Below are 25,475 nucleotides of genomic sequence, written 5' to 3' on the forward strand. Positions count from 1 at the left end.
TAGCCTAGTTGGGATGGGGTCTAAGAGACACGTTGATGATTTAGATGAAGAAATCACTGCGGTCAATTCTTGAAGAGAAATCGGGGAGAAGCAATCTAAATATATATTAGGTTTTACAGCTGTGTTTGAGGTTAGAAAGGTACTATCTGAGGACAGGAGGTCATGAATTTTGCCTCTAATAGTGGACTACTGTTTTAAAGCCTTAGCATTTCAGTTGTCGCCATCTTGGATTTTTGGAGCCAGAAGTGACCATATTTGGACAAGAGAATGGAGCTGTGGAGGAGCGAGGGGTGGATCTGACTGAGAAGCTGAGGACATTATCAGCAAACAGCCTGTCGCTAAAAGTTGCCTGTCTGGTGGAGTATCTCTCACTTTAAGGCTCACTATGCCAAATGTGTAAGTCTGTTTGCTTCTACAGCAACATTGTTTTAAAGAGCACAAGTTTTACTCCACTTTTACCAAAAATGGTGTATGTAGAGGGATTATTGTGGGCGTGACGGTGGGTTAAAGAGAGATGTTTAAGAAGCTCTCTGCGCATTGAGTCCCCCACACTAGCTCTGAACATTCTGTCCAATAGAAACCAATGTAAAAATCAGAGAAGGGCATTATTACCAAGCTCCAAACATATCTGAATATTTGGAAAAGTTTGAATGCCATTTAAAAGTTGAATACAAGCCAGAATGTACGAAAGATGGGGAACATTTTAAAGTTTGAATGGAGTTTCTACGTGAATGTATGAATGAAGACATAGGCTTTGAAAATGCTTGAAAAACCTTGAATTTGTGTCAAATTTGAACATTCCTTCATTTTTTTGAATGGTTTAAATTTCCCAGAAAATTGTAAATATTTCAGAAAATTTGAAAGATATGAATGATCAAAAATATAAGCACACGTCCTAATTGAGCTGAATAGTTTGATGTTTGAATGAAGTTTCTGTGTTGAAAAACATGGAGGCAGTAGCATGACAAAAAAGTGGGAAAATTTTTTGCATAGAATAACATAACATACTTTACAGCATTCCCACCCAGTAAACAATATCACACCGTGACAGTCACTGTTACATGTTGCTTCCCAATGTGAGCCAGCACAGCACTTCAGATACAAGTTTGTGCAAATAATTTAGCGCTTAGTTAAGATTTTTCGATATTTTGTAATGATAGCAGTTCCTAAAAAGACATTAAGAGAACTTTTTCTGTCCTGCAGTGCCGTAGATACCATTGAGGACACTGAGGTTCATGTCCAACTTTGGGAACTTTACATTCGGTTAAAACTTTTTTAAGCCGGAGTCTTAAATATTCAGACCTAATACTTTTATATAACTGAATTTAGGCCAACAAAATAAGGTATTCAGAATTTCTCCAACAGAAAATATTCCTGGCAATATGAAGAGAGCTTTTGCAACGGCATTTAGACCATAATGTTTAGATCTAAAACACTTGCAAAATGCTTTTATTAATTATTAATTTCTAAGTAAGTTTACTGGAAAGACCTACAATATGTAATTCTGTATTAACTATAGGGAAGTTCAAAATGAGATTGTTGGGAGAGGTATCTGATCTATGTCCTCAGTGTTTTTTTTAACTCCTGACTGTTGTGAATCATCATGTGTTTTCCAGAGAAAAAAAAGACATTAAAAACACGAAAAAATTGACCAAAAGTTCCAGTCAGCACTTAATTGCTCTCGACGCTTTGTGAGGTTTTGATGACTAGACGTTTCAGAAGCACGAAACCCACTGCCACCTTTCAACTTGTTCAACTTCCTCTATTTCCTGTCTGTCGGAGCTGCTCACCATGAATTTCGGCAGATTTCCTTTTTAGGGACACTTCAACAGACAGAGGGCAGAGATACTGTACGAGGAAGTGCGATCAGCAAAACTGGCTAACTGACCTTGCATTGGCATTCTCTGGGTGCCAGTAGGTCAGATTACCAATAGGAATGAATTTCAGTTACAGCCTCTTTTTTCACAAGAAAAAAATGTAAGAGAGAAACAAATTACGTTGTTCAAATCTTTATCACATGGAGAGACTGGATCCAAACAGGATTTCTGTTTGGAACAAAGCAACAATGTGCCAAGATGACATGACAATGCATTTTGAAGAGCAAACAGGGTTAACAGTGAGGCTGGGAAACTACTCAGGTCATCAGTGTTCACATTTCACATCTGCCAAGGATGTTTTTTTTATCCGATACGTTCATTATCAGCATTAAATTTCTCAACATATTTACATTTAATCTGGTGGAAAATTCAGCTGTTGGTCACTGGACAATTTGATGCTGAATCACATTGCAAGTTAGGACCTTTTTACTATTTTCTCACAAAGTGCTGGACCTACTTAAATGAAAACAATCGGCTCATGTATGCTGTATTTGAATTTTGATGTATATTCATATGCAGATTAAAATGTTGAACACATATTCTGTTGTTAAAATTACAAATTTAAAGGATTGCGCTGCCTTGGTGGCATTACGCGCTGTGTGAGCTCTAGTACAAAAGGCCCTTACCTTGGTGCGTACCCTGTTTGGTCCAGCTAACGGTCCACTTTAACGACCGTAAGAGTTTGGCACAGGTTAGCAGTTTAACAGTTTGTTGAAGTTTAATTAACACTTCAGTTTAACAGCTATGCCAGTTGGCTAGTGGTCCACTTAAGATTGGCTAACGCTACAACAGTGTGGTACAGGTTTGCCAGTGGTACAGTTTAAGGGCTATTATGGTTTGATACAGGTTAGCTAACAGTCCAAGGTATCGGCTACAAAAGTTTGGTACGGGTTAGCTAACAGTCCAGGTTTACAGCTACAACAGTTTGGCACAGGTTAGCTAACGGTCCAGGTTAATAGCTATAACAGTTTGGAATAGGTTAGCCAGTGGTCCAGGTTAACTGCTTTCACAATTTGGTACAGGTTAGCTAACGGTCCAGGATAACAGCCATAACAGGTTGTCACAGGTTAGCTGACTGTCCAATTTAATGGGTATTGGTTACAACAGTTTTCTACAGGTTAGCTAACAGTCCAGGTTAACAGCTACAACAGTTTGCTACAGGTTAGCTAACAGTCCAGGTCCACGGCTACAACAGTTTGGCACAGGTTAGCTAACGGTCCAGTTTAATAGGTATTGTTATAACAGTTTGGTACAGGTTAGCTAACTTAATGGTCCAAGTTAATGGCTGTAACAGTTTGGTACAGGTTAGCTAACGGTCCAATTTAATAGGTATTGTTACAATAGTTTTCTACAAGTTAGCTAACAGTCCAGGTTAACGGCCACAACAGTTTGCTGCAGGTTAGCTAACAGTCCAGGTTAATGGCTAAAGCAGTTTGGCACAGGTTAGCTAACGGTCCAGTTTAATAGGTATTATTATAACGGTTTGGTACAGGTTAGCTAACTTAATGGTCCAAGTTAACGGCTACAACAGTTTGCTACAGGTTAGCTAACAGTCCAAGTTAATGGCTAAAGCAGTTTGCTACAGGTTAGCTAACAGTCCAGGTCTACAGCTACAACAGTTTGGCACAGGTTAGCTAACGGTTCAGTTTAATAGGTATTGTTATAACAGTTTCGTACAGGTTAGCTAAATTAATAGTCCAAGTTAATGGCTATAACAGTTTGGTACAGGTGAGCTAACAGTCTAGGTTAACAGCTATAACAGTTTGGTACAGATTAGCAGCAAATTGTTTTATTCACATTGTATAATAGTTTGATTAACCAGGAGAGATAGTTTGGTTTTTAACTAGGTTTTTCAGTTAATATTTGGATCAGGTAAGCTATCAGTTTAGGTTGGCATCTGATGAACAGGTCAGTTTAGCACCTGATACTTTGTTCAGGTTTTTTAACATTTCAGTTCAGCAGCTGAAACAGTTAAGGTTGCTAACAGTTTAGTTTAACAGCTATAACTTTGGTTCAGATAACTGACAGTTTAGTATTGCAGCTAAAACGGTTTGGTTGATGCTGACGGTTCTAAACCTAAAACTAATTCAGTTACAAATTGAACCTCATGGAATCTAGGGTAAGTTCACAATTTTGAATTGAGTGGGCCTTCCTAGTGTAGTGGTTAACGCACTCTACCAATGCCGACTCACACAGGATTAGATTCCCTTAAGGAGGCTTCAGGATAAGAGAGTCCTCCACGAGGGCATGTCTCTTGCCTCTGTAGACGGGAGGTTTCAGACGTAAAAGCGGATTCATTCACCATTTTGCACTAAATGACGCAGTGGTTAAATTTTCCTTTGTGCTAACTGTTAAAGTATCTTAGTGCACAAAGATAGGTGTATTGTATTTAATATGATATATATAAAGTTGGTAGAAAACATGCCGACACCAAAGTAAATGAATATTTTTGTTCCATTACACATTTTGGCCCTGGTGTATGTATTCATGGTACTGTGAGGTGTTCTGAATATTCTGTTGAAACCATTTAAAAGTCTCCTTTGATAAACAGTTGGAGCAGAGAAACACCAGGGAACACCAGAAGGATATGGCACTGATAGTAAATCCTTTCTCACTTCCTCTTATCTTTCATGTTTTTTCTTGTCTGTCCTGCTGTTTTCCGGCTCAGAGTGCTGATCGGAGGCATTTGTTGAAGTTGAGATGGTCACCGGGACATGGGCTGAGATACATCCACGACCTCTGGCTCGGGCCTCTTTTTCTTTCTTTACTTAATGATTCATGTTTTTTCTTCACTTTTCAGGAGTCAGCAGTGAGTTACTGTGTGTGTGTGTGTGTGTGTGTGTGTGTGTGTGTGTGTGTGTGTGTGTGTGTGTGTGTGTGTGTGTGTGTGTGTGTTGATGCCATTATGCAACACTCAAATATAACAATTATCATGGCGTCCTTGACACAGTGTTGTAATTCACTTAACTTGTATTTAATCAGGCATTCGTGAGGTATCACCGATGAGAGACCACATCACAGAAGCCAAAACAAAATACATCAAGAGTAAGACACAGTATCAGCTGGTCAGCAGCACGCAGGGACACACATTATCTCAAACTACTGACAAAACATAAACATGCAAGTAATATGATTTTATGAGGAACAAATCGTAGTCTATTTGGCGCATTGAATGTGGTCCAACAGTGACCTCTTTTTTGTCGGTCTGTACTCATCATAAATGTGTGAAATACAGATGTAAAACAATCACTGTTTTACCTCCTTTAAAGGCCTTATTATTACGAACCACTTGGTACTGTCCAAGTAAATTTGCCAGTGGGGTCAACAAATTCCACCTAGGTTTCTTTTCTTTTTTTATGGTTTAGTGGTGTGGCTCCATGAATGGCAAAGTTGGTCTGTATGTCTTTTGATCCAGACAATAGATCTGTACAAATATTAAAGGAATTGCATGAAATGTTCCCAGACAATGAAATCTAATGACTTATGTGATCTCCTGACTTTTCCTGTAGGGCATCTAAAATTTAAAAATTCTGTTGGCTCTAAACAACAGAACTGGAGTTCTTGGTGAGTTCTGAGATCAGTCAGATTCTGAACTGCAACAGATATACACAGTCAGTGTGTATGTTGCTAGCTAGCCATAGTTAATTTCAATAAAGTTGGTAGAAATCAGTTGTCTGGAACAAGTAAATACAGACTGCAAAAACACTGCAGTCCTCCTATTTGGTCAAATAAGAAGTGAAAATGCTTGCTTGGCTTTCAAAATTAGTTTTACCAGCTCAATTACCAATGTAATGATTACATTGATGCAACCATTTAACAACAGAGACATTTTTAAATATACATTTTTGAAAAAAAAAGAAAAAAAAAAGTGATAGAATATTGTAGCTTGAAAGTTGCTGGTTAAAATCTCCTTGCTGGCGAGCAAGGCAGTAAACCTCTGAGTACTGCAGCAGTTTGTCTGCCTGCTTCCTGCTATTGTTCTGTCTGCTTGCACATTGACCTTTGACCCTCTCTCTGGTCAGTCTCACCTCGCCGTGTCTGTCATCTGTTGGTAGAGTCCAACTAAATTAAAACAGGAAAAGAAACTCGGCTTTCACATTTGTTCCTTTTCATTCTGAGAAGCAGACGAGGAGTTGTGTCAGCTGACGAGGAAATCCGTCCAAATTGCAGCGCTCCACTGGGACGACCAGGGGAGGAAGTCCGCCCAAAACTTCCTGTCAGGAAAAAGAGAGGATTTCTCACAATCTCTCTCTCTCTGTTCTCAGACAAACCTCATAGTTAGAGGTCAAACATTATATTACCTGCTGTAATACTCATTGAGTAGATTTTTCTACCAATACAGTATATCCACTTTATCTGAATCATCCAATACCACCGGTGTGTCAAAGGGTCTACAGCAGCAACAGTATATGTCCTCAGACAACCTGCAGCAGGAGACCTCAGAGGGAAAAGACAAATTACAAAAGATAAACAGAAAATGTGTCAAATGTCTTACAAAATACACCAATCTTTCTTTATGTCGTTATTAAAACAGTTTCAAAGTGATAAACCGGAGTGATTAAATCCAAAGGTCGGAGTGTTTCTATGACTGTTGTTCCTCTGGCAGCTCCACGCTCATATTTCTAACTGAAGATTCTGTGATGTCATTCTGTCTCATTTTGTTTTGTAATAAACTTTATTTTACAGCACTGTTACAAAGAGCTACAAAATAAATTACTGTGTGTCAAACGGTGACTATAACGAGCCCAGTCTCACTCCGAAGTCATCAAAATCTTGGGCAGTGACTTGCAGCGTCAGAATCCATTGAAAAAAGGCATTCTTTATCGTCGGCATGATACACAGCCAGTTATTGTTACAGTTTAATGGCGCCCGTTGGCATCAGGGGGAAACGTGGCGGGACAAGGATCAAAGTTAAGGCGGCAAAAGTGCAACTGGGGTGGGCGGCAGATGTTGAATGGGTCCAACAAACCCCGAATTTCACCCAAGAGAGCAGTGTTCGCGTCCTGTAAGATTCTAAAGCCAAACACTGTTCTTTTTACCTAAACCCAACCACGTGTGTTTGTTGTTGGAGGAAAAAACATCAGTTCATGGTGTTGTACCGAGGGAGTGCGTTTATTTTGAAAGAGACTGTATGTAAATGTTAAATTTCCTGTGAAAATGGAAGTTTATTTTGAAAGAAGACAATGCATGTAACAGGCAGAACTTGACACGGCGTCCCAGAACATCAACAACCAATGCGCCTTGCATGTCGTATGTGGACGTGGAAAGTCCATGACCAAACATTGCTGCAGAGGTGGACGTTAACTGAGTATTTTCACTCACTTACTGTACTCAGATACAATATTTAGGTTATCAAAGTGAATAGAAAGAATACATTCAACCTGTAGAGAAGCATGTGACCCCACAACTGATCTGAAGTTATCACAACTTATGATGCGTGATAGTGACAACATGACACATTGTTAGTGTTTTATAATGTAGTCGGACTGGAGTACAATACTGAAACCATTCTTCACAATACCTACTTTTGTTTGTTTGGTTTTAAAAAATGGAGAAATTTAGTGATTTTCATGTTTACATTGTGTAGTATTGTTACTTTTAAATGATTTAATACTCGCACCAGTGTATGAATGACTTTTCTCACAGTATTTGACAGTTTGACTTGTTAATAAAAAGGTGAAACTAACTTTAGTGATGACTAACATTAGCCAGGATCCTGGTGTTGTTCATGTGGGCTCACCGGCATGCCTAACAGGAACACCCACAGCCAAGAACCACTCCTGCCCCGGTGAGTAAAATATATATATGTATGTATATATGTATATTTTATTTAGTTATAATTTTTATGTGTTTTGATGATTATTTAATCTCAGTCTTATTATTTTTATTAGTATTATTATATTAGCTGTTGTAATTAGACTACATTAGTTTTATGTAGGCCAAATACTATGCAGTCTTGATCACAGATGTCCAACCTTTTTGCCCTTTATAACCATAGACACAGGTCACATGTATCTTTTTGTTGTGAAATGTTCAGGTGGATGTCACTCTGATCCAGGTGAAGTAAATCACATGATTGCTTGAGTCACCAATTAACCTGCATGTCTTTGGATTGTGGGAGGAAGCTGGAGCACCCAGAGAAATGGGGAAAACATGCAAACTCAGCAAGGAAGGGCTCCCCCACCTCAGGGTCCAAACCCCCCACCCAGGGTTTGATCCAGGAACCCTCTTGCTGTGAGGCGACTATGCTAACCACTGTACCACTGTGCTGCTTGCAAGATACTAACTCTTTTTAAAATTTTATCAATATATTGGGGGAGACATTTTGAACATATTTAAATATTTTGGGGGATGCTTCCTCCCAAAATATATTGGAATTACTGCCTATATACATACAACAGCTAAAGTACATGGAGAAATACAAGGGCTTTCATTAATTGTAACTGAGATAATGAGCTCTCCGTGCAACCACAAAAGCTCCTGCTTTCTTTTTTAATATCTTTATTGTGGTCATTGTGCCATTGTCACAGTTTATCCTTAATAACAACTGACCAAAGGCTTTCATATCTTATTTCTGTTTCAACTTCAGAGGCAAACTCCACACAGAAGGGCTCTCCCACCCTGGGGTTTGAACCAGCAACCCTCTTGCTGAGAGGTGACAATGCTGACCACTACACCACTGTCCCACCACCTTTTTACTTATATTGTAATGTATTACAGTATATAAATATATATAATTAGAGTAAAATATTGTACTCTTTACCCCACTGCATTTATTTGACACTTTAGGTTCCAAGTTACTTTTTACATTAAAAAAAAAAACACAATTTACAGTATAATACGATGGAGTACTGCACTACTAATCTACCCAGTAGTGTACAAAGTATCTAAAAAATGGCTCCACATTGACAAACTATGACATTACAATGCTCTTATGTGTATTATTTGATGATAAAAACAGAATAGTATGATACTGTATAATAATATAACATTGTGAAAAGTGCCATTCTGCATTGTGAGTAATTTTAGTTTTGATACTTTAAGCACACTTTGCTGATAGTTGTTCTGTCCTGAAGTAACATTTTGAATTCAGGACTTTTACTTGTAATGAAGTATTTTAAGACTATATTATTTCTACTTAAGTGATTTTCTTCCCCAGCTGGTGACACTGTAGTCTGTGTACAATAGTCCCCATAGAGTCCAGAGCTCTGGAGGCTGGACAGGGACAGAAGGGAGTGGTGTGTGTTACTACATGTATACTTTCGCTGCTACTGTTTCTGTTACTGTTACTATTGTGACTAAAACAAGAGTAACTGTTAACTGCTGCTGCTACTAATACTGCTACTACTACTAGTGCCGCTGTCATTACTCAGGGAGAGTTAGAAGGAGGTGACCTCTGCTGGGAGGTTCCTACTTTGCCAGTTTCTGTTGTTGTTGGGGTTTTTTTCTTTCTCTCTTCCTAGATTAAAGAGGAAAAGACGTGACGCCAGCAGTCGCTCCAGCCTCTGTGACTGCTCTCTGCCTCACCGGACACTGAGCTGAGAGTTCATTCGTTAGTTGTAATTTGTTTGTTAGTTCCCATATAAAAGGGATCATTACCTTCAGTCTAAAAATGAGCAAAGAATAATACTGACAATTCCAGCACTGCCTGGATCAACCCTGTAGTTTTTATTTTTTGTATTTTAAGTACTTAGATTTTTACAGAGATTTGGCATCTATTAACAAACGGTTGCTTTCGGTTTTCTTACACCTACTATTGTTGGAATAGAAGTCTATTGTTTTCTAATAGTTTTTCCTGCACAGAGGATGTTGTTATCTGTGTGTTTTTTCCTGTAGCTTGTAGAGGAGGTTGTGCTCAAGGTTCAGAATCAATGTAAGAGGAGAAAACTGATGTGAAGATCTAACGCTCCCTGAAAACACTCTTTACTTTTTCTACTGATTTTTTTCTATTCTTCTGGCCGAGGAGGACGCTGGGTTGGCGGATTTATTTTTTCCCCCTGGATGTGACACTTTGAGCCATGCTGCTGCTGCTGCTGCTGCTGCCGCTGCTCTGCCTGCAAACTTCACTGCAAGAACAGGTAACACACCTCCAACACTGTTACACTGAGGTACTCTATCAACTGTTTATTCTCTGCAGGCCCTCTGAGTTAAAAGAGGATTGCTTTACTCTGTGATAAAAATACACAACTCACTGTTTTTACCTCTGGAGCCTGATCTCACTGAATATTTTTGCCCGTTACTACAAAATCTGATGACATTTTTGGTCACCGAATGAACGAGACGTTGGTAATCATGTGAACTCAGCCAAAGCTTTCTGCATAAAGTGAACATTTCAGGGGGGGAACTGCTTGTTGTACAACAATACTAATGCAGTCCTGACAAAAACCCAACATAATAAAACTTTAAAACAGTACTCTGGCAATTTGTTTTTGGACTTCTAGCAAGTTTGGGGACTTACAAGACACAGATTAAAAGATATATGGTCAGAATCAAAGCAGCAGAGGTCAGAGCATGCTAACTCCTAGTCCCCAGAATGAATCAAGCCTTACAAAAGACTAAAAGTCTGCAGTCATGCTCGAGGCTCTTTGAGAATGCTGTGAGCTGCTGGATGCTTGTATGAGCATGCTAACATGCTAACCATGACGATGCTAAAACACTGAACCTGGTTCATTATCTTAGTTTAGCCTGTTAGCATGCTAATATTTTCTTACCATATATTTTTTATTGGGAACAGGTATGATACAAATGTGAAATATAAAGAACAAAAAAAAGTACAAATCTGTTTTACAAAATTGTTTTCCCCCTCTATTATAGGAGCTAAGTCTTATACTTCAAGCTACTGAGATGCTTGATCCAGAGTAACCTGGTTGACGCGCCTCGGTAACTTACTGGTTTCTCACCCTAACGTTACCGTTCTTGATGCTCAGTAAAGGAGTCCGGACGCTGGTCTTCTGATGCATTATAACGAACATTTATTTCGATTTATCGACAACTGATCAAACAAAGAAAACGCCGGCAGTTAGTGCCACAGCGGTCAAAAACCTTTTGCCCTTCCTGATCAAACACCTGATGACCATAGTGAGGTCACATCCTAAAATACCTGAACTCACCAGGTGACAGTTCAGCGCCCCCCAATGCCCACACAGTGAATTACACAGTTAGAAGCAAACCTCCCAATAACATATTTGGCTTCTATACCCTCTTTGGTGTGTTTAAACAGATGAATAAAACAACACCATCCTCTGACCCGTCCTGAACTCCCAGAGACAGAGGAAAAACACACACCTACAATAAAAACTAAATGAAATACACATAAAGTAGATCCAATAAAATAAATCAGGCAGGGAAGTACAATAAGAAGGATGCTCAAAAAAATGGATCTATTGAGAATCAGTTGGGGTTCAGAGATTAGAGTATTTACTGAGCTAATGGGCTGCCATCTTTTGGAGCTCTTATGCTAACATTTTCTAATGAGCATTAAACACAAAGCATAGCTGAAACTGATGGGAGTGTTAATAGTTTTGCGCAGGGATACTCAACTTGCTTTACCTGGGGGCCACTTTTTCAAAATGACAGTAGGCAAGGGGCCCATTGCAGCAGCTCAGGTGAGGTGTTTATAGGATTTAAGGACATCCAGGCCCAGACTCATCAAACCCACATCAAAGAACTAGCTGCAAAGGCCGACTGTTGTGTTTCCTCACATTACCTGTGTCTTGGCCAAAAAGTTGCACCTGAACACAGTGCAAAGACTACAACCAACAGCCAGCTAGCACATACATTTTGCTTGAGAAGAAATATCTCTATCACTTCATAGCAGCAGGTGGTATTCATCATTCGAAAAGGGAAACTAGAAGACAGATTCAAGATGCTAGTTAGCCACTTAGCATGTTAACAACACAAAAAAAGTAAAACATACTTAGCATGCACTGGCAAACAGACATGAGGACATCAGTTGCATCTTAAATTAACATAACAATTAGCACACAGGTTGCACATTAGCCATAACAGCTAGAAAAAAAGAAACTGACGTTTCTACGACTTGCTAAGCCTTTCTGTAAGCCTGTCCTCTGTGGTCAAACTGTCCCAGTTTAAGTAGTGCTGGACCGCTGGTGACTGACAGTAGATGTGAGTGAGTGTGAGTGACAAAACTATCACCAAATTTAAATGTTCTTGTCTGAGGACTGAGGGGATCTTCTCCTGGCACTTTTTTTATATAAACAAGCTCTATCTTAAAGCTTTTTTATGCACTCTGGCACCTAATTTACATTTAAAGTACAAAAGCAGCTCCTCGTTTGAATCAATTTATTTTTATTGAGAATTAGAAAATGGTTGGGGGGCCACCTGGCACCCTATCGGGGCCGATTTGGCCTGTGGCCACAAATTGAGTATCACTAGTTTTGTGGGTATAATCTTGGGGCATATTTAAATTTTGACCTGGTCATGCTAGATGAAAAGTCAGAGTATAACCAAAAATGTAGAATTTATCCAGTTGAATGTCTGTACTCAATTACATCAAAATCAGTACAAAAAGACACGCACATCCCAATGCCCAATGGAGTGGGTGCTGGACCTAAGAAACGTCTGGCAAAGTAAAAAACAAAAGTCTGCACACCATGTATCTCCTGTTTAGAAGGATTTTAATGCAGAGTAATGTTTCGAGCCACACGGTTCTTCCTCAGACTTCTGAGCCTGAGGTCTACTTGGTGTGTGGATTTATTTGTTTTATACTCTACACAAGTACATGCCAATGCATCCAATAGTTTTCAAAATATGCTACTCAAAACCAAAAAAGTCAATATGCTGGTGGTGCAAGAGGAAAAGTCAGGGGTTCACCAAAGTCACTGGGATTCATCATCTGGGCACCATGAACATCTGCACTAAATTTTGGGCCAATCCGTCAAGTATATGTCAAACATGGTTAGGAGAAAACTTTGACATGCTGATGTTGCTAGAGGAAAGTCATGGATTACCAAATTCAGAGTGTCATCCTCTAACGACCTCAAATGTGTGAATTAAAAAAAAATCCATGGCACACTGTCCAATAGTTGTTGAGGTTTTGAGTCTGCACCAAAGTGGCGGGCTGACCGACCACCCGACATTTCCATCCGTAGACCCACTAACATGGCTAAGAGCCCTGTATCCCAGATCAAATCACCAATGTCTCTGCATCAGATCCTCCCTGCCTGATGAACAGTAACATCCTTCAAACTCCACACCTCCAGTTTGTAAGGCATTTGGTTATAGATTTGTCGTCCCCAAGCCCACGCTGAGATGACCCCGATAATATCACTATGACATCATTGGGGTTATTTTGTCAGACTTGACAGCTGCTCCTGAACCACATAAGGCCCTGATCACACAGAAAGCGTTTAAGCAGCTGTAGATGCCCTTTTTGTAATTGTTTTTAATGAGCATGAAGTGTTTTGCTCGCAGTTTTTGCATTTCGACACGCCTCACGTTTCTGCACTCTAGGCGCCTGGAATTTTTGCCAGAGCGCTCTGAACTCCTCGAGGTGGAAAAAAGTTCAATCAGAGCGGAAAAGTGCCCCACGTCATCTCAACTTTTTTCCCATTGTGATTTGAGAGGTGGGCCTTCTGTGGTGGTCATGACAACAAGTTTACTGTTGGTAAACAATGGAGGAGAAACTGGTGGTAGTGGTTGCTGGATACCCAGAGCTATACGGCCCGACAACAGACAGCAGGTTGTCAAACTGCTCCCAAGTCATCCTAAAATATGCCTAGAAATGGCCATCATTGATGCGAAGCTCCTGGATCAACTGGTGGTACTCTCCATGACCCACCCTCTTTTTTAGGGTCTCATGTACCCACACAGATCTCTGTTTATCTGTGACCAACAAACTTTGCTGACAGCCTCTCACCCTCAACCAGAGCTACAGCAAGTACCCTCTGCCTCAACATTTCAGTAACTAGCTACTAATTACTGTCAGATAACTAGATAAATAAATAAACGGCAGATTAATTACACAGGAAGGTTAGTATAAGGAGGTGATGGGGTGGTCTGTGTGATCGGGGCCTAAGACATCATACAACTGTTTTCCCAGACTGAGTGGTACAAACCACAACTCGCTTGTTGTGTAAAATTTAACAATTAATCTAACTTCACAAATCTGAGCCAAAACATTAAGACAAAACTATAAACATGTTAAGTTTCAGTCATTTCTTGGAGCCTCTCCTCATGTGCCACAGTCACAAAATCACAAATACAGAGGGAACCTGAAACTTGTTATCAATCAATAAAACTCTGTGTTGTCTTTTTCTAGCGACAGATAAATTCAGAAACTGGTTTTCATTAGACAGTTAGGGGAAACTGAAAACATCTCCTGAATAGTAGCCATGTTGTTCAAATATGAAATTCAGAACCAAAGACACTTGCCATCCTGTGAATCAGAAAGGTGTCCATATTCCATTAAAACCAGCAGTCTGTTGCACAATCCCAGTCTGTACATTATTGACTCACTGTGGAGCTTCCCTCATTAATAAAACCTTTCCTCAGACATCTGTGCTGCTCGTTCTCACACAGCCACACCTTGATTTGAAAATTATGTTTCACTTTGGTTAACTTTTGTTGTTTTTAACTGTGTTTTTTACGTCGGTGAAAAGTAACTAAGTACATTTACTGAAGTTCAAATAAACACAAGAAGTTTGTGCTCTAGAGAAAAGATCAGCACTCAGTGAATCACCTCCTAAGCTCTATGATAAGATATTATGGCAAGGCTTAACTATACAGACCAGTGAGCAGTGATAACTAACATGTCTTTGGGGTCATTGGGTGGGAACCTCCTTTCACCAGTGTTTCGTCTAGAAGTATTGTACTTGAGCACAGTTTGAAGGTACTTCCATTTTATACATACTCGTACTTACGCTCCATTACGCTTCATAGGGAAATAATGTACTTTTTACGTCACTACATTTGTTTTTCAACTCCAGTTACAAGTTTATTTGCAGGTTAAAAAGTGTACATGCAAAGTGTTTGATCAACAGTTAAATATGATACATTTTTATAGCTTAAACTACCCAGCTGTGTACAGAGCAGTTACAGTTAGCTCCTCCTAAACTAGCTGCAGCATGTAAATACTGCTTACAAATGAATACATCAATAGTAATAATACAATAATTTGATATTTATAAAAATAAAACACTGTGTCTCTGTGTATATTGTTAGTGTGTTGTAAGCTCATGTGGGCTGAGCACCCCTTTGGTGTATGACGCAAGATTCATTCAGTAACACAACCTATCACAACCTCCAGTGTTAACACTTCTGATACTAACAGAAGTGTCAGTATCAGTGGAGGTTTTAGTTGAAGCTGTTTCTTATTTAAAAATGGGGCTGAACTGATACCTACAGTACCATCTGGAGCTAAGACGAACAGGTGTTGAGAAATATTATAGAGGGAATATCATATCAAGTCACAGATAGATCTCCTCTGCTCCCTCAGACTCCTGCTCCTGGGCGGTGTGATATCTCACAGAGGGTTGATGTGCACACCTCCTGCACTTCCTGTGCCGCAGCCACCTCCAGCAGCTGCCCTCACGGCTTCAGCCACGTGGGCACGACCAACTGCAGGTACGTTCCAGGTTACACACCCACAGTTCTTTAAAGCAGTGCAGGGTTGTTCAAACCTTAACTATAGTAGTAGCAGTAGTAGTGGTATGTGATGTGAATGAAGCAGTTTTTTCACCTTGTGTTCTCTGTGTGCTGCAGTTATGTGGTGCAGATCGGTGGCAGGGAGGTGGAGCTGGGTGGATGTCAACACATCTGTGTGAAGGGGTTCATGGAGCCACGATGCTGCGCACAGCACTGGGGACCTCTTTGTCTCCGTAAGACACACACACAAACATACACACACTCAGAGTTCATCCACATGACGGCACTAATTCAATGGAAGTGCTGGCACAGAGGGCTCAGGCAGTTAAATGTGTCTGGTTAAGGTTAACATGGCTCAGAAAATGTATCATAAAATTAAGTTTATTATTTTCTGGTTATATGTCTACGTATTCATTAGAATATGGGCTAATATTTTTAGTAGAAAAACAATTCCTCTCAAAAGTAAATTATTTTTGAAGTGGGAAACTTGCAAGCACACACATACTAAATATCACTGGATCCCACAGGTATTTTTCCTGGAAAACAGGACCAGATTTTGGATGAGAATTCCCAGGACACACTGGGTTTCATGTCCCCATATCCAACACCACTGTGCTGTGTTTTGGTGTCTGATAAGCTTTCAGCTGACTCTATTTGTTAAACTATCCTGGCTGGATTGTATCTTATCTTCTCACCTCTACCAATAACAGCTCACTTTCGAGAGGACACTTGGATTTTTTATTTTTTGCCGCAGTGCTGTTTTCCATCCGCTAAATTTTAAAACACATAATTTTCTTGCGTTCCTCCATCACCCTTAAGCCAGCTTTTCTCACCCCAAAATTAAAGGCTTTTAGAAAAAGGTTTCCAGAGGGGATAAATCTGAAAACACACACCACAAGTGTTAGTGTTGATGAGGAAAACTGAGTTTTCCTTAAACTAATCATGTACACCGGCTCAATCAGAACTTCTATAACCCCTTTGTCTGTTTTATATAACTGTAAACTGACTATAATTGGGGTTTGGACTGTAATAGAAGACATTTGAAGACCTCGAGCCCTTGTAAATATGATCAGAATATTAGAATTTTGTGACTTTATGTAAATTCAGTGATAATCAGTTGATTGGGAAAATATTTAGGATTAGTTGCTGCCCTAGGAATTATGTGTCATGAATTACCCTATTTTAATTATCCAGTAGCAAATTGTTACTCAAGTTTTTTCATTTCAGAAAAGCAAAATCTTTTTTTAAATTTATTTTTATTACTTTTTTACGGTTCACAACAATCTGTATTTGTATTTCTCAACCTATTTTATCGTCTATATTCTCAACGGTCACTTAATAAGTAGGCGGGACTCATTGATCTTTTTTTTATAGCTCTGATTGGCTGTTTTAGTGATCGTCATTTCTTTAGACCAATCATGTACCGCTATGCTCACGCCCGACAACCGAACGGTAATTTTCTGTCACAGGTAGAAAAAAGTAACGTTAGAAAGTTTGGTTTAACGTTAGCTTAATGTAGACATTATTAAATCGCCATGTTTTTTTGTGCGGGGCTGTTAGTTCTGTGGGTGTAACGTAACGACAAGAGGTAAGTGATAACCTCTTTGGTTTAATAAGTAGTTAGCTCATTAACGACCAGTTAATGAAAGATGGCGCTGTTAGCATGTTTTCTGCCGTTTGAATCCCATAGTTAACGTTAACGTTAACGTTAGTGTTTTAACGTAAAGTTAACTATCGCGAGTTCTTTCAACGCTTTGCTGTGAATTAATGGGAATTGTTTGGCTGTTAAATCACCGTTTGCACTAGAACTACTGTGGCTCACGATGAAAGTTGAGGCAAAGAGTAAACTTCAGTACTGTGCAGGTCTTACCAATTAAGGATTAACGTGAAGTAACTAACTTTAATGAAGTCAAGCATTATACGTTAGTCCCAGTAAAAGTCACACAGCGAACAATCATAAACATCGGAATTTCTCGTAGTAACGTTACTCTGCATCAGCAATCATAGATAATTTCCATTGTTGTAATTTGTTTTGTAACGTTAGTGGTTGGTTAAAATTGTCCTTGTAGTGACCGGATTCTTCATAACTTCTGGTTGCTGAGTGAAGTTATTGGTGTACGTTAATTAAAATAATTCATTTCATGTGTATATTTTTGTTTGCCAAAAATCTTTTACTCATATAAAACTAGAAATATCTCAGTGTGAAGTTTTAGCAGTTTACTTTAAGTACCAAAACTAAAAGCATTCACATGCAGAATGGCTCGTTTCAGATAAATATATATTATATTGATGTATTATAATTATTGATACATTCATGTGTAAGCATCACTGATGGTGCAGCTGGTAAAGGTAGAGCTGACTTTTGATTACTATATACTGTTATGTTGCTTAACCTTTAAAAATACAATGTATTAGTTGATTTATAATTTGTATCAATCCATCCATCCATTTTCAACTGCTTATCTGAAGCTGGGTCGCGGGGGATCCAATCCACCCTTTTCCAGCAGAGAACCATGGCCTCAGATCTGGAGCTGCTGACTCTTATTCCTAAGTCTGCAAAGTAATGGTTAACTAAAGTTGTCAAATATTCGTAGTACAATCTTTGCCTCCAAAATGTAGTGGAGTAGAAGTTTACAGTAGCATAAAACAGAAATACTCAAGTAAAATACAACAACCTGAATATTGCACTAAAGTACAATACTTGAAAAAAGAACAAATTACGAACATTGGATTGTGACACATGAACCTGCAAGATTGCTGTTATGGCACAGGTGCCTTGAACAGAGCCCAAATTAAATCCTATAAACAGTTAACAATGAATAGTGATCATTTCTTATCACCTGTCGTCTGTTCATCATCTGTTTGTATGTCTCTCTGTCTGTAGCCTGTCCCAGCTGGTCAGGGAAGACCTGTAACTTCCATGGGACATGTCTGGATGGAGACCTCGGCAACGGGACCTGCGTCTGTGATGTCAGTATCCTGATTGACTGTCTGTCTGTGACCAGCCTACCTGTTTGTCAAAGAGTTCAGAGATCAGTATTGTGTATGTTTTCATAGGGGATAGTGCTCTTAACTGAACATTGAATTTAATGACATTTACATTACTATTTGAAAGACTTGAACATTGTTTCTGTGCATTTGGAAACTTGTTCATTTTAAATCTCATTTAGATCGCTGATGTCTTGGTGATATTGTAAAATAATGAATACAAGATTTAAAAAAAACTTTTGCTCTCTTTAGGATGGCTTCTCTGGCTTTGCCTGTCAGGAGTGTAAGAATCAAAACTCTTACGGAGGAAAGTGTGATAAAGGTAGTCTCTCTCATCTCTGACCTTTGATTAAAAATGTGTGAGATTTAACAAATCTTAAAACTATGGTAAACAGCTGCAAGAAAGTCCTACAGTTGTTTGAATAACATTACTCTGTATGTGTGTGTGTCTGTCTGTCTGTGTAGAGTGTGACTGTGTGAATGGAGTGTGTAATAAAGGTCCAGAGGGTGATGGACAGTGTTTGTGTCAGCCCCCGTACACTGGGAAACGCTGCGACCAAGGTAAGACCATGACGCACTGTAATCTGTTTTAAGATATATCAGACTATATTGCTGCATATTACTAGGATAAAATTGAGTATTCATGATTGTTCTGTTTTTTAAAAGAAGGCCCTCTCAAGAATCCTGAAAGTATTTCCTGTATTTATATCAACCTAACAATAAAAACACACTTTGATAATGGTGGTCTACTATATATGGCTCCACCCTTCAGAGAGTTAGGTGAAACCAGGTCACAAAAGGCCACAAAGCACTTGCTGCTGCTTTGTGAGCTCACAGTAACAATTGAAGGCGACCATATGACTGTATGAACTGAAATTACTTGATTTAAACAGATAGGGGCACAAAAAAAAGTTTAAAGTTGACGGGGACACACAGTAAAAATATTTTTTTCATTAAACAAAGGAAGCCAAAGTTTTGTAGTGAAAACACAAGCAGTCTTATAATGACTTTGTCAATAAAATCCTGTCTTAAATTTGCAAAATTATAATTTAAATCAGGAACGGTCTTATCAAAAAATAAGTAAACAAAATAAGATACATTTCAGTCAGTTGTTCCATAAAGTACTGAGGTTTAATACCCCAATAGATTTGTTTTTTATGTCATCTGGGTGTCGGTGAGTAACACGAGGTGACACGTGCTGCATTTGTTGCTTCAGTATGTTTTTACTGTTATGATGTTTTATTGTTGCCCACAGTGAGTTGATGCTGTGTTGTTTGTTGTTGGCAGTGAGTACCAAATGCAGTAACTGCATCCCCTACTCGTACTGTAAAGGAGAGGGAGACGCCGCCGACTGTGAATGTTTGCCAGGATACAGGAGGACACCACAGGGCAAATGCATGAGTAAATACACAACTTAACAGTCATCTCAGATTTCTCTGTGTTGTTGCATATAGGACTTGTAGTTTAAGCTGTTTGAGTTTGCTCTGACCCATGGCCGAATGTTTTCAACATGGTGATCCGGTGACAAACTTTGTCGTTTTACAGCTAAACAGCATACTAACATTTGACATTTGAGGCAAGAAATAGGCAATGTGGTTACAGAATTTTGATTCATATTCCATCAGTGCCTTTTTAGCTTTAGTGTTTGACAATAAAATTCACCAGTTCACTTAGCCATGACTGACATGATTGACAACTGCGTTGGAGACTCTTTGGCTCTGGCGGGTTGTTTTTGTTCTTGTGTGGTGGATTTTTACAATACCATTAGAAGGACTGTGAGGAGGAGGAACATGACTTTTTTTTACACATTGTCTGTCTCATGCAATGTGGATATAGTCAAAGTTATTTTTATAAAAGTAATAGACTACAGCTTGAAAGGATGCATTACAGTAAAGTGATGTAATTTCCTGAACTTACCACCAGACTGTTCTAGCTGTTGCTTTAAAACTCAGTTATTATATCCACATTACTGATGATTGTTTATCAAAAATCTCAATGTGTAAATATGTTGTGAACACAATAATGCTCAACCCTACAAAAATTTCACAACAGGGATATCAAGGTATTTGGTCAAAAATATCACGACATTGATTTCTCCATATTTCCCAGCCCAAAATATGCAATATTAACTTTTATGAGCAAAGCAAGACAACGCCGATTGAGGCACATTCTTTGCGTAGAGACCAAGAATGACAAGACTATCCATCAAACGTTGCTCCTCCACTGCTGGCACTCCCCCTTTTAGGTATCAGCAAAGAACTCTCATCTCTCTTCAATTTCGAAACCAACCTTGGGGCGGCACAAACCCTGTCAGAGATAATATAAACAAAGGAACATTAGCCTTTATCTTTTCTGGATAATGATAGTACATGTTATTTTAAACATATCTCACCACTCAGACTAACAGAAATAAGGAGGAAGCAAATATGGCTGACACAGGTGATCTGATATTAGACCAACTCCTCTTGTGTAGCTATATGTTACCTGGCTAGTTGCTAACATTAAATAACTTAAGATGGGATTATATACAATGTATCTGTGAATATTCTGACAGACCCCCAGCTGCATCTTTCAAACATCCTCAAACTTTGGTTTTCTTTTCAACATAGACGAGCCTAGCACATAGCATATCCAAGTTTAACAGGAGAGGGGAAAGCTGACCGAGGTTCTGCTGGGTACCAAGCTTGCTCAAATGTTACTGGAGCACAGAGGGAGAGGGGGTGGGACTTAGGAATGGCTAATTTGTATAACTAATATTAGCATGATAGTTCTTCTTGATCTGAAGATTTGTGCATTCACACCAAAAGCGTCATGAGCGTCATAAGTGGCCGGCAGCCATTCATTTTCAATGTACGCTTGCTACGAAGGGCGTCTGGAGCCTCGGCAGCGGCGAGCAGTGCGATGCCAGCGACCAGAGCGTCACTGTGAAGTTGAGAGAAGCTCAACTTTATGCAAATGAGCAGCGACGCCGCCGAAGCAGCAGCAAGCAGCAGCCAATTGCAGACCGTGAATATTCTCAAGGCGGGACAGTGAAAGAAAGAAAGAAAGAGATCTTCTGCAGCGCAGCTTGAAAGCCCCGCCCCTTGGCAGCCTTCTGCAAGCCCTGCCAGAGCTGCCAGGCAGCGCGATGCCAGCGACCTGAGCTGAGATTAGCAAGAGGGTCTGAGATGTCCTAAAATTGCTACTGTACGGAGGATAAACTCGACAAGTTGGGCAACATGACCTTTCTCTCTGGCGCCACCCTCAGGACAGACTTTACACTTTTCCCCAGTAGTGGTAGGGATCTAAGAATATTTGTCTGTTTATTTCTTATCAATCAAACAGTTTTATTTTTGGTGTAAAGAACATTACAGTCTCACAGGGCTGCTAGTCGAGCTTTGATAGTGTCCTCAAAGTTCTGAAACATTGTCTTTATTCTGTATCATGTTGTGGGCACTAGTTATCTCTAGATATACAGCAGGTTTACATCTAGAACCAAAACTACAAACAGAACAAGAGGCTCGTTTCCACTGAGGAAGTTCCTGGTACTCTTTGGGGGGCAGGAACTTTACAGGAACGTCCTCTCGCTCGGCCCTCTCAACCACCGTATCTCCACTGTGCGGCGGAGTAGGAGGAAGGTTCCTGTAAAGTTACTGGGCTCTGGATGTGATGTAATCGTTGCGTGACCATTTTAACCGGGGCGACGCGGCAAAGAAACAAACAAAGAAGAACAACAACAAAGAAGCAGAAGCAGAAGTACGAAGCAGAAGTAAGAAGAAGAAAGCAGACATAAGAAAGACGATGATCAACATGGAAGGAGCTGAGGTGGTTGCTGGGTTTCTGGCGTGTCTCTTCGTTTACATGGCGGTGGAAGCTATGAACGAGCTAACCCTCGTCTGCTGAGTTTTAAAAATGACGGCTATTTTGTTGCTTTCTGTTGACGTCACATCCCGCCTTGAGTATATCCAATCAGCACCAAGTAAACCCCAAGCCCCAGCCAGGAGTTTTTTGGGGCCGTTCTGAATACCTACTCCGAGGCAGGGACTTGTTTAGCCCCTGTAAAAGTTCCCGAACTCTGTCCTTCGGGGGTGGTTTCCTGCGGTGGAGACACACACCAATGGCCCCGGCCCCGGCCCCGGCCCCGTAAAATTACCCCGAAGTTCCTGCGGTGGAAACGGGCCTAAGGTGTCTCGCTTCCTTTAAGTCATTCTTGCACCTGAGGACCACAGCTAGAATCTAGACTGGAACTACAACCAGAACAAGAACCTGTTATTTGCTCCTTAAAACTAGAACTAGTACAGAGCGTCGCCTGTCTAGATACAGATCAAGGATCAGGACGAGAACAAGCAAAAAGTCTAAAATAAGATCAAAACTAGACAAGAACAAGAATCAGAAATAGACCCAGAACTAGTCTCCCAGCTCTTTCTTTGTTTCCAGAACTCAGGGATAGAACAAGAACTTGATCCATAAAAAAATCCTTTCTCCCACCCCCTCTTTCTTGCCCCCTGGCATTGGACTAGAGGTGCGTCCAGTACTAGAGCTAACTCTTGTTTTAATTGTTTATTATTTCAGGAAATGAGAATGTTTTGTGAATGTTTGTTTTCGTTTTGAAATTGAGGTTAAAGATGCAAGTTTTATTGTGACTTTAACTTAGATCTTCATTTCCTGCTCAGGTCTTTGCTCACCAAGGGACTGCGATGTCAACGCCCAGTGTTCCTCACAGGGGTCAAAGGTTGTCTGTGCCTGTAAGCCTGACTATGAGGGAGATGGCAAAATCTGTGTACCCAGAAACCCTTGCTCCGTGAACAATGGAGGGTGTCCCATCAGCTCCACCATCTGTGTCTTCAAAGGACCCAATAACGTGAGGACGCCTCCAGAGCCTAGACCAGAACCAGGTCTAGAACAAGACTTATCTTTGACTAGAACCAGGGCTAGAATGACCATCTGCACTGAAACCAGCAGCACAGAGAGTTGATGTCAGGACAAAAATTCACAAGTTAGTATTAAAGGTTTATTAAGCAGGATTGTTGGTTACTGTTTACCAACAATCTTTACTGTAAACACACTCGCCAGTAAAAGTGTAAGTAAAAGCTGACTCTAGATTCACTCTCGTTCGGTGTTTCGCCTCGCTGTATTTGCGTTTCTTGGGCACTGTGTCTCTTGGATGCCTGCTGTTTAGAGTCTGGCACCTGATCGCTACTTTTTTATAAAGCCCCAACCTCACCTCAGTGCTGTGGGGGTACACACCCATAAACATCCCGAACACAGAATATAAGAAGAAAATAAGAAAATACAGGCAGAGGGCAGACTCTCCGCAGAAAAATACACCTCTACACACTTCTAGTGGGTCATAAGTGATTATTGAGAGGGTTTACTTCTGTATGAGTCTATACATGTTTTTTTTTTGTTTGTTTGTTTTTTTAGGAAAATCTTGCATATCATATCTATGATTCCAGAATCAAAACCAGAGCTAAATCCTGTGCTCAAAAACTGTACTCAACTTGACTCTTTCTTTGTGTGTCCTTCTCTCAGTCCAGCTGCGAGTGTATGTTCGGCATGTCTCCTAAGGGTGGCAGCGCTGAGTTTGGTTGTGAGCTGGTCTCTGCCTGCTCGGCGGACACCTGTGACCCCACAGCTGCCTGTCAAACTGAAGTGGATGGACAACCCAGGTCAGTCTCGCAAATACTTTGTCTGTATCATGCTCTCTAGAACTAGAGCTAGATCCATGTCTTGACACAAGAACTATACAAGGACTAGGACCAGAAGTAGATCCAGAGCTATTTTTTTTTGTCTCGGCCTCTTGCTTCTCTTTTGCTCTCTAGAGTTGATATTGGAACCAGACGTCTCAGATGGCATGCTTGCCCCTTCTTTTTTAAATCTTTGTCTTTCTAAAGTGCAACACACACCGCTGCCATACGCCGCGCGTCAAAACGCCCGCCTCCATTATATTCTATGAACCAACCCACACTGGCGCCGGCCGCCGCGCCGCGCCGCTCTGCTTCAGCCCACTGCTCTATTTCTATGGCGGCGCTGCGAGAAAAGCCTTTTATGTACGTCCCGGCCGCCGTAGTATCAACTCCGGTTGTTTCAAATTTTTAATAAGACGACTTTGATAAGAATTACAATTAAGAAGAAGAATTACTTTATTCATCTGCGGAGGGAATTTTTTTTTACTCCTTGTTATTTTACATACACATAGGCCTGAAATTCACATGTAGGGTTCAGAACCTTGCTCAGAGGTACCTCGGTAGTGCATAGGAGTTGAACAGGCAAGTTACCAGCCACCAGTCCACAGTCCGTGCCTGAATCGGCCACCCTCCAGTTCTCAAGCCAAGTCCCTACAGACTGAGCTACTGCCACCCTTATCCAGAACATAGTTTTTGTATTCTTCTAATGCTCTCTTACTCTTTAGAACTATAACCTGAACAAGTCCCTGGATTTTCTCCCCAGTCCTAGAACTCTCTTGATGGTCCTAGGTACAGAAATACAACAGGAACTAGAACCAAGTCTAAACTAACATAAGAAGTAGATGTGGCTGGTTGTTGCTCAGGAGGTAGAGCGGGTCTTTCACTAATGGCAAGATCAGCGGTTTGATTCCCACACTGCTCCCAATGGCTGTGCCGTTGGTGTGTGAATATCTAAAAACTGAGTAGTAGGTGGCACCTTGTGCGTTAGCCTCCGCCACCAGTGTGTGAATGTGTTTGTGAATGGGTGAATGTGACTTGTAGTGTAAAAAGTGCTTTGAGTGGTCAGAAGATTAGGAAGGAGCTATACAAGTGTAAGTCCATCTATTTAGCATTTACAAGAACCGTAGTCTCTATATACAGACTCTACATGCAGTGAATGTAGAGTCTGTAGGCAAACCCCGGAGATCTTGCCTCCGGAGGAAGAGCGGAAGAGCCCTGGTTTCCGGTGCTAGGCTGTTTGTAGTCCGCATGATATTGATCAATCACGTTTGAGCTGGCTGCAGTTGTTGCCAGGTTAAACGGTCCGTGCGGTGAACTAACGAGGCGGAACATAATTGGC

The 25,475-nt window shown here is 40.3% G+C and overlaps 1 protein-coding gene across 1 annotated transcript in view; it reads left to right on the forward strand.

The window, feature by feature from the left end:
- The first annotated feature begins 9,329 nt into the window (after positions 1-9,329).
- The window catches only part of stab1 (stabilin 1), a 96,926-nt gene continuing 80,780 nt past the window's right edge, over positions 9,330-25,475 (forward strand). Inside the window, exons 1-9 of the mRNA XM_050038363.1 lie at positions 9,330-9,955; positions 15,334-15,461; positions 15,600-15,715; positions 18,367-18,452; positions 18,723-18,792; positions 18,936-19,031; positions 19,758-19,871; positions 23,123-23,310; positions 23,982-24,118. Of these exons, the coding sequence (XP_049894320.1) occupies positions 9,896-9,955; positions 15,334-15,461; positions 15,600-15,715; positions 18,367-18,452; positions 18,723-18,792; positions 18,936-19,031; positions 19,758-19,871; positions 23,123-23,310; positions 23,982-24,118 (995 nt within the window). The 5' untranslated portion in view covers positions 9,330-9,895. The remainder of the gene's footprint in view (positions 9,956-15,333; positions 15,462-15,599; positions 15,716-18,366; positions 18,453-18,722; positions 18,793-18,935; positions 19,032-19,757; positions 19,872-23,122; positions 23,311-23,981; positions 24,119-25,475) is intronic.

This window comes from Epinephelus moara, chromosome 24 (assembly GCF_006386435.1).
Source record: "Epinephelus moara isolate mb chromosome 24, YSFRI_EMoa_1.0, whole genome shotgun sequence".
NCBI classification, from domain to species: domain Eukaryota; kingdom Metazoa; phylum Chordata; class Actinopteri; order Perciformes; family Serranidae; genus Epinephelus; species Epinephelus moara.